The sequence below is a fragment of the Gopherus flavomarginatus genome, chromosome 2 (assembly GCF_025201925.1).
Source record: "Gopherus flavomarginatus isolate rGopFla2 chromosome 2, rGopFla2.mat.asm, whole genome shotgun sequence".
Classification (NCBI taxonomy): Eukaryota; Metazoa; Chordata; order Testudines; family Testudinidae; genus Gopherus; species Gopherus flavomarginatus.
The window spans coordinates 262284890-262294706 of NC_066618.1; the positions used below are offsets into that span (position 1 = coordinate 262284890).

Here is a 9817-nt window from a genome sequence, read left to right on the forward strand (position 1 = left end):
AGGATCAGTCCCCAAAGTCCCTTTACAGACGCTCCCCAGGTTACGCAAACCCGACTTAGGCAAACCCGCATTTATGGAAAAAGTTCCGTAAGCCTTTTTTTTTTTTTTTTTTGGTATAATTGTCAGGTATACGTCTCCAACTCATGCAAAATTCGACTTACGCAAGGTGTTCTGGAATGGAACGCTTGTGTAAGTAGGGGAGCATCTGCATAGCCAAAGCTCAGTTGATTAGCCTCTTGTCAGCAAATGATCACAGCAGGCATTCCTTGGATGAAGAACAGGTAATGTACATTGTTGTTTTGAAGTAAATCGCTATTTCCTAGGCATAAACTGATAACTAGTTACACTGATAAACCATAAGGCAATTAACCATTCAAATGGTTCATAGATAATTTACTACAAACTTCAAAGAGAAACACAATGATTTTATTAACGATACAAGTTTAATCTAAATGTTAATATCCCCTTTATATCTCTAAACTAGCAAGATATAGGTAAACACAGACAAATACAATCAGTATCTACTTCTGATTGTCTAACAATACAGACTTAAATTTCAAGAACTCTAGTCTATTTAATATGGATTTGCTGACTATCTTCAAGGAATAGCCCTATTTACCATTTCAATATTTTTCTACAATGTCCTTAAAAGGTTGCTTTTAGTTCTATCAGCCTGCTAGTTGCTTAACCTTCGCTGGCTCAGTGTCACAGGGGCCTTCTCCCTAAACATCCACAAAGCTACCTCATTATCCTTCAAATCCCTGGTCAAAACTCCTCTTTTCCATGACGCCTACAAAAAAACATGACAAAGGTTAGGCTGCTGGTATACAGATACCACTGCATATCATAGTGACCAATATTCTCATCATTTCCTTGTGCTCCACCATCTGTCGGCTCTTGTCTTACACCCCCCAGCTCTTTGGAAAGTCGGGGCCTGTGCTTCCACATAGTGTGCAAATTGCGACAAGTCATTTAACCTCTGTGTGCTTCATTTTCCCCATCTATACAATGGAAAAATTATGTTCTCCAACCCTTGTAAACTGTTTTGAGATCTATGAACAAGTGCTGTATAAATGCTCAGGGAGAGTAGCATATGTGCCAGCACTGAACAAAGCAACAAATATGTGCAGGGATGAGAGGGAATTCTGCTGTCAGCTGGAGTTCTCCCATTCATTGAGTCCTCAATGAGAGCAGGATCAACCACCCAGACTAGCCAACAGACACCTAATTTCCATGATTTGTTTTACCTTCTAAAATATTTGTTTCAGTATTTTAAAGTATTTTAGAGCTAACAGAATTATTTAGTTTAAAAAGATAATCTTGTAGTAAGTAGTAAAAGTGTATTGTTAACATTTCTGCTACAACCCCCCCTCAGAAATGTCAGTTTACTCAGTAGGTAGGGCATTGTTCCCTCAGGCTATTAGCCAGCTTAATCAGCAACTTCCTTCTATCTCACATTCCCTCAGGGCATTCTGTGTGTCAGAGGCTTACATTAGCTCAACTGATCTAGAGCAGAAAACAGGGAAACATTGATTCTCTGCAGTACCACTAAACACTCAGCCCTAAGCCGATTTTGCTGAATCCTCTAGCATTTCATTCCCTCAGCCCTCCCCCATCTTCCATTTTAGCCAGAGCAAACATTTCAGAATTGGGATGAGAGAGAGTCAAAAGTCACTGCCCCTAGCCTGAAATGTAGGGTTACTAGAATTAATTGATGGAATCATGTAAACCCCTGAGGGTATGGCTACACTTACAGTTTTGCAGCGCTGGTAGTTACAGCTGTGTTCGTACAGCTGTGTAGGGCCAGCGCTGCAGTGTGGCCACACTTACAACAACCAGCGCTGCAGTGTGGCCACATTTACAGCACTTGCAGCGCTGTTGGGAGTGGTGCATTGTGGGCAGCTATCCCACAGAGCACCTCGTCCCATTTTGGCGCTGTGGCTTGTGGGAAGGGGAAGGAAGTGTGCGGGTTTTTCCGCTTCCTGTTCCAACGCACCGTGGTGCTTTGCTACACATTCCGAGCAGTTTGGCGGCATTGTGATTCTGCAGCGCTATTTCTGCGATTTTTGTTATAAATGGAGCTTGAGCTGCTGAGGACATTGCTGATGAATGTTGCCAGCACAGCACGCATGGCAGTGGAGCTATTCCTTCAGCTGCAAAGTGACAGTGACAGTGACAGTGAGGAGTCAGACGATGATATTGAATCGCCTGACGCTGAAGACACTAAATTGCTTGTGGCAGTAACAGACGTGCTCAGCACCGTGGAACGGCACCTTTGGGCTCGGGAAACCAGCACTCAGTGGTGGGATCACATCGTCCTGCAATCCTGGGATGACGAGCAGTGGCTGCAGAACTTTCGGATGAGAAAAGCCACTTTCATGGCACTGTGTGCTGAGCTTGCCCCTACCCTGCGGCGCAGGGACACGAGATTGAGAGCTGCCCTGCCAGTGGAGAAGCGGGTGGCTATTGCAATCTGGAAGCTGGCAACTCCAGACAGCTTCTGATCGGTGGCGAACCAGTTTGGAGTGGGAAAGACTACCATTGGAATGGTGCTGATGCAAGTTTGCACAGCCATTAATCGCACCTTGCTAAGAAGAACTGTGACTCTTGGGAACGTGCAGGACATTGTGGATGGCTTTGCAGAAATGGGTTTCCCTAACTGTGGAGGGGCAATAGATGGGACGCATATTCCTATTCTGTCACCACCCCACCTGGAATCAGAGTACGTTAATCGCAAGGGGTATTTCTCCGTGGTTCTGCAGGCGCTTGTGGATCACCATGGGCGTTTCACTGACATTTACTCAGGATGGCCTGGAAAGGTGCATGATGCACGCATCTTTCGGAACAGTTCCCTGTTCAGGAGGCTGAGGGCCGGGACTTTTTTCCCAGACCGCAAGATCACAGTAGGGGACGTCGAAATGCCCACTGTGATCCTTGGAGACCCCGCTTACCCCTTAATGCCATGGCTCATGAAACCGTATACAGGGAAGCTTGACAGGAGCAAGGACCGGTTCAACTACAGGCTGAGCCGGTGCAGAATGACTGTGGAGTGTGCTTTTGGCCGTTTGAAAGCCCGCTGGTGCTGTCTTTATGGGAAGCTAGATTTGGGGGAAAGCAGCATCTGCGCTGTTATATCCGCGTGCTGTACCCTCCATAATATTTGTGAAGGGAAGGGCGAAAGATTCAGTTAGGAATGGACCTCCGAGGTTCGCCGCCTAGAGGATGAATTTGCTCAGCCAGAGAGCGGGGCTACTAGAGAGGCCCAGGAAAGGGCTTCAAGGATTAGGGATGCTTTAAGGGAGCAATTTGATGCTGAGAGCCAACAGTAATGTTTGGTGCCTTTGCTGTGCTTTGTTCTACCTTGGGGTACAATATTTACCACTTCCTGCAATAATATAACGTAGTGAAAAAGAAATAAAATTCTTTATTCAACATACAGTACATAAAAGGCAAGGGGGGTTGGGTGGTGGACTGCACATTCACAGGTTTGAATATGTCCTATTTTGATTACTATTCAATGTCTGCTGCACTTCAGGATTACTATGCTGCAGGGTAATGGGGGTGGAGTGCACAGGGTAAGAATTATAGTTATCAGGGCTGGTAGGTGATCGTACAGGTGTTGGGGGAAGCTGGGGGTAATAAGAAACTGGCTGCTGGAGAAAATTGTTTTGTGGAAATACTGGGGAACAAGAAAGAGGGCTTTGGGAGGGCTGTGGGTTACCACGGTACATATTTGCCTGCATGGCTACGAGAGACTCGAAAGACTCAGTTTGACGAGCCAGGAGGCTTATCATCTGCTTTGTGGTTTTTTTGGCAGCCAATTCCTTTCTCCTGCTTTCTGTTTGCCTCCATTCATGTATTTTCTGTCTCCATTCATCCATTTTCTCTCTCCATTCCTGTGTCTTCCTACTTTCTCTGTTGTAGTGAATCATAACTGATTTGATCAATTCCTCTTTTGATTTTCTGGGATTTCTTCTCAAGTTCTGCAATCTACGTGAGGCCGCTGATCCGGCTGCATTAGTCAAGGTCACTAGAAAAAAGAAAGATAGAACCATGTAATACACAGAGGCTACATTGTTTATTATCACACAGTGAAGGACTTTTTAGACTTTTGGTAGCATCCTTCTCACATACCTCACATAACACAGAGAGGCCAGGGAAGCTAAGTCATGGCGAGCAATGGGGCGAGTGTTTTTCCCCCGAGTTCCCCTTGGGAGTGGGAATTGACCAATGGGTCACTGGGGTTTATCTGCACTGGGTACAGGAGGTAGCTGGTGTCCTGCACAGGGGACAGTAGTGAACAGGAAGGTGGTGAGCTGCTGGCGGGGGGGGAGGGGGCCTTTGGTCCGCGTTCATGCCGTCCTGCTGGTGAGGGGGGGGGGGGAATGCACCGCGGGGCTGGATGCCTGATGGGAGGGGGGTGGGGAACACCGGACCACACCGCGTGGCCGGATGCCTGCTGGGAGGGGGGTGGGGAACACCGGAGCGCACTACGGTGCTGGATGCCTGCTGGGAGGGGGGTGGGGAACACCGGAGCGCACCGCGGGGCTAGTTACGTGCTGGGAGGGGGGGGTGGGGAACACCGGAGCGCACCGCGGGGCTAGCTACGTGCTGGGGGGGTGGGGGGAAACAACAGAGCGCACTGGGCTGGGGAAACGCGAACCTGGCGCCCTGCACTCAAGTATCCCTAAATTCTCAACAAGGTTTCCTACTGCCAGACATATCACTGCTGCGTGTTACCTGGGAAGAGAGGGAGGGTCTTCTACAGCAATGTGGATACCGCCCTGGCCCCTATGCAGGTTGCCTGTGTGCAGCCATGGTCCCCTCACCCCTCGCTGCACAGTGGATCGGACGAGTTAGCCTGACTGGGACAAGGACCACGGTGGCTCTCCCGATCAACTTGAGAAAGCAAATAGCAAACGCTCTGGCTGCAACTTTTCAAGAGATTACCGAGGCAGATTACAGAGATGTGATAGAGCAAATCAATGGGCTATTCCACATTTAGGCATGCATGCAGGCAGCCATAACCACAACCCTCCTCTCCCAAAACATAAAAATCTACTTACCCCGAGCACGCTCCTCAGTTTCTTCCTCACCAGCAACTTCCTGCTGCTGCGACTGGCTAGCCTCCTCCTGGCTTGAGAAGAGCTCCTGGCTGCATGCCTCCTGGGACTCCGGGGTGTCTCCCTCCACGCCAGTAGCCTCACTGTTGCCTTCCTCTACACCCTCCCCCACTTCTCCCTGCTGTGAATTCTCCATCGTGGTCCTCGGATTGGCAGTGGGGTCACACCCAAGTATGGCATCCAGCTCCTGGTAAAAACGGCAGGTCTTGGGGGCAGCTCCTGAGCGGCGATTTCCCTCACGGGCTTTGCAGTAAGCACTCCTCAGCTCTTTTATTTTGACCCTGCACTGCAATGCGTCCCGTTCATGGCCCCTTCTCATCAATGACTGCGATATCTGCCCATAGGTATCATAATTTCTCCTTCTGGAGCGCAGCTGTGCTTGCACAGCCTCCTCACCCCAAACACTTATGAGGTCCTGCAGCTCTGAATTGGTCCATGCTGGGGCTCGTTTGGTGCGTGGAGGCATGGTCGCTGATTGATTGAATGATTGATTGCACTCCACACCTGGCTGAGCAAACAGGAAGAGGTTTTTTAAAATTCCCGGGGCATTTAAAGGAGGGGTCAGGTGAGCCCAGGGCAGTGGAGTTTGCATGATTACCAGAGAGGCTTCTAAGGTATGCTGGGATACCTACTTATGCCACGGAGGTCAATAAAAACGCTGGTGGGTGTCCACACTTGCTGACCAGCACTGGATCACCAGCGCTGGATCCCCTACACCCGAGGCTCGACCGGGTGTACAGCCAGCGCTGCAACCAGGGAGTTGCAGCGCTGGCCGTGCTTTGCAAGTGTGGCCACATCCTAAGTTGCAGCACTGTAACCACCTCACCAGTGCTGCAACTCTGTAGTGTAGCCAAGACCTGAGCAGCGGCTGCTCCAGGCATCAGCGCTCCAAGCGTGTGCCTGGGGCGGCAAGCCACGGGGTGCACCCTGCTGGTCCCTGCGAGGGCCGCAGTCAGGCAGCCTTCGGCGGCTTGCCTATGGGAGATCTGTCGGTCCCACGGATTCAGCAGCAATTTGGCGGTGTGTACGCCGAATCCGTGCGACCGAGGACCTCTCACAGGCAAGCCTGACTGCCGTGCTTGGGGCGGCAAAAAAAGCTAGAACCACCCCTGCCCCTGAGGTTCTTAAGCAAAGAATACTTTAGTGTAGTCACACACAAATGAAATTACTTGGGTTTGCAAGTATTCTCTCTGGGTTTCTGCAGAGGGCCTGGAGATCTGGATAAGATTTTGGAGGCGAAATCTAATCAGTATCCCTGGTTCACGCAGCATAATCACAGATGCCTCTCTTACCTCAGATAGGCTGTGTGACTACCACATCAAAACACAATCTGCATTTCAAAAAGTAAACAATGCCCTTCAGGTTGATTATGTTCCCTTACAGGGAATCAGCAGCTTTGTCAATGACTGTCATGGATAACTGGATATTGGAAGAGAGCCACTATCATTTTCCTAGACTAAGAAACTTGGCAAATAGGCTTTTGCCTTCTGCTCTAGTAACCAAGATTTTGCATGGAATATCAAGTAAATCTTCAAAACAAGGGTTTTATTTATCTTTAGAGATAATCCAAGTTATGATCCATAATTCTGACACACATTGCCAGAATCTCATGTCCCATTGTTTCATGTGATTAGGGCTTATAAGAGACACTTGTTCTGCCAGGGTCTTCCATCTCCAGCTGTTCTGACAAACCTGCCTCTGCAGCTCAGAATACTTCAGAAGAGGTAAGAAATTCTCCCATTTCTATGATTAATCTTTCTGTTAGATTTTTGTTTCCCTGACACTGGGAGGGGTTCTCCTTCTGTGGCCCTCCATACCCTACTGCAGCAATGTACAAGAGCTGTAAAAACTCATTAGCCAGCCATGGGAGAACTCCTCCAGCACAGGCATTGTAGGCTGCAAGCACCAGCCTAGCAAGCATGAATGGGGCCATCTCTGAAGCTGGAGGGGGTGAGGTCATAATAGTGAACTGGAGAGTGCGGGGCAGCTCTGGGTTGTGTGGAGTACAATCCTGTAAGTCCTGCTAAAATTTAGAGCAGCTCCTTGGGCTACCTGTGACAGCAAGGACTATTTTGGCCCCTGCCTGGCTTAAAATGGGAGATGGCTTTAGGTGACCTTTGGCCTCCTGGATACAAAGCACACAATCTCAGCCTTTTTTTCCTGTTCTCTCAGAATCATAACTAAAACTTTTGTTGAAATGAAAATTCAGGCTAGTCTTGAAACTTACTAAACCTGAAAAGTGCCGTTCACCAGAGTATCTAGGTACAAGATGTTCAGGCTGCACTGACAAAAAAAAGTCTCTTTTCTTTTCACAATCAATAGCTGCAACTTGTTCATTCCTGATCACAGCTGGATTATGACAATCTGAGGCCCTAAATTATGTCAAGTGTAAGAGGCCCCATATAATAAAAAAATGAATATAAACACTAAAGCTTTATATTTGCATATATACAAAGGCGAATAATAATCTTCATTTTCAGCAGCCCTCTCTGTAACGATGACATCATGACAGAAATACATTTTAGACAAATTCTTTGAACTAATTGTGTATGTAAGTAAAGTAGAAGTAAACAATACAATTTACTAGAAGAGTTCTCAGAAAGCTCTTCTTCTCTGTTGGGGCATCTAAATTGCAGAATTCCTTGTCTGAACAGGCAAAGAAACTCTTAGAGAAGATAAGATGGCAATAGAGCAGTGGTCCCCAACACGGTGCCCACGGGCACCATGGCGCCCGCAAGGGCATCTTAATGCGCCTGTGTCCTGGCCCCCAGGAGAGCACCCACTGAAATGCCGCCGAATTTCAGCAGCATTTCAGCGGGGACGCCTCTCAATGACTTCACTTGTCGATGGCAAGTGGCGTCATCGAGAGGCGTTGCCGCCAAAATGCCGCCGAAATTCGGTGGCATTTCGGTGGGTGCTCCACCGCTGCAGTGGTCCTTCATCTGGCGCCCACCAGACTAAAAGGTTGGGGACCACTGCAATAGAGGATACCGGATGGGGATAACCCACAGTCTTAAAGTTCAACTGTTAGTTATATTTATATGAATTACATCCAGGTAATAAGAAAATTATCAAAAAATTGTATGTGGATTGCATTTTTTCAATAAATTGATTTTTGTTTTTATAGAAGGTTACGCTGAATTACCTAATATTGGTACTAAAATTAGTAGCAGAAAGTTTTTTTTTTGAAAAAAAACCAAAACAAACAAACAGTTACTCACCTTCTTGTAACGGTTGTTCTTTGAGATGTGTTGTTCATGTCCATTCCAATTGGGTGTGTGCGTGCCATGTGCACAGTCATCAGAAAGTTTTCCCTTAGGAGCTCCTGTCAGGTTGGCTGTGGAGCCCCCTGAAGTGGTGCCTTCATGGTGCTCAGTATATGAGCCTGCCAACCCAGCCCCATCTCAGTTCCTTCTTGCCAGCTAATCCGACAGAGGGGTAGGAGGGTGGATATTGGAATGGATATGAACAACACATCTCAAAGTTACAAGAAGATGAGTAACCATTTTTTCCCTCTTCAAGTGCTTGTTCATGTCATTTCCAATCAGGTGACTCCCAAGTTAAGGAAACGCTGATTGGAGCACCGCTCTGCTGACAGCTGCATCATCTCTAATGTGCTGCCACAGTGAAAGGTGAATGTATGCACTGAGGACCAAGTAGCTGCCCTGCAGATTTCCGTGTTGGGACCTGGGCCAGGAACGCTGCTGACGAGGCCTGTGCCCTCATGGAATGTGCTGTAAGTATCAGGGCTGGAACCTTGGCCAGCTCATAGCATGTGCGGATACACACTGTGATCCAGGAAGATATTCTTTGAGATGAGACTAGGAGTCCTTTCATCTGGTCTGCTACTGCTACATACAGCTGGTTTGACTTCCTATCTACCTATCTCCTAGAACTGGAAGGGACCCTGAAAGGTCATCGAGTCCAGTCCCCTGCCTTCACTAGCAGGACCAAGTACTGATTTTGCCCCAGATCCCTAAGCGGCCCTCTCAAGGATTGAGCTCACAATCCTGGGTTTTGTAGGCCAATGCTCAAACCACTGAGCTATCCCTCCTGAATGGCTTAGCATGCTCGATGTAGAATGCTAGTGCTCGCCAAACTTCCAATGAGTGTAGTCTCTGCTCTCAGCTACTGGCATGAGGCTTAGGATACAAGACAAGTAGAAAAATATCTTGGCTAGTATGAAAGAGTGACACTACCTTGGAAAGAAAGTCTGAGTGAGGCCTGAGTTGCACCTTATCCTTGTGGAAGATCATGTAGGGTGGATCGGAGGTAAGGGCCTTTACCTCTGACATCCTCCTAGCTGATGTGATGGCCACCAGGAAGGCTACCTTCCATGATAGATAGAGAAGGGAGCAAGTCGCTATTGGCTTAAAAGGGGCCCCCATTAATTTGGAGAGGACAAGATTGAGGTCTCACGCTGGAACAGACTGTCTGGTCTGAGGATGTAGGTGTTCCAGACCCTTGAGGAAATGACCATGGGGTTAGCAAATATGGATTGGCAGGTTGCTCCTGGGTGAAAGGCTGAGATAGAAGCGAGATGTACTTTGATGGATGACGCTGCCAGTCCTTGTTGTTTCAGGTACAGAAGATACTCTAGAATGAATGGTATAGACACCTATAGTGGAGGTGTATGGAGGTTGGGACTGGGGAAATCCTGCTCCCAAAGCTCACTATATATGCTAACAACTAAG

At 47.9% G+C, this 9817-nt stretch overlaps 1 protein-coding gene across 1 annotated transcript; it reads right to left on the reverse strand.

Annotated features, from left to right (window-relative positions):
- Positions 1 to 676: 676 nt before the first annotated feature.
- Positions 677 to 5503, reverse strand: LOC127044724 (zinc finger and SCAN domain-containing protein 29-like). The gene is made up of 3 exons (XM_050939787.1): positions 5067 to 5503; positions 4014 to 4030; positions 677 to 790 (listed from the first exon to the last, which is right to left on the reverse strand). The coding sequence occupies exons 1-3, from the start codon at positions 5440 to 5442 to the stop codon at positions 677 to 679; spliced, it is 507 nt and encodes a 168-aa protein (XP_050795744.1). The 5' UTR covers positions 5443 to 5503.
- Between the last annotated feature and the right edge of the window lie 4314 nt (positions 5504 to 9817).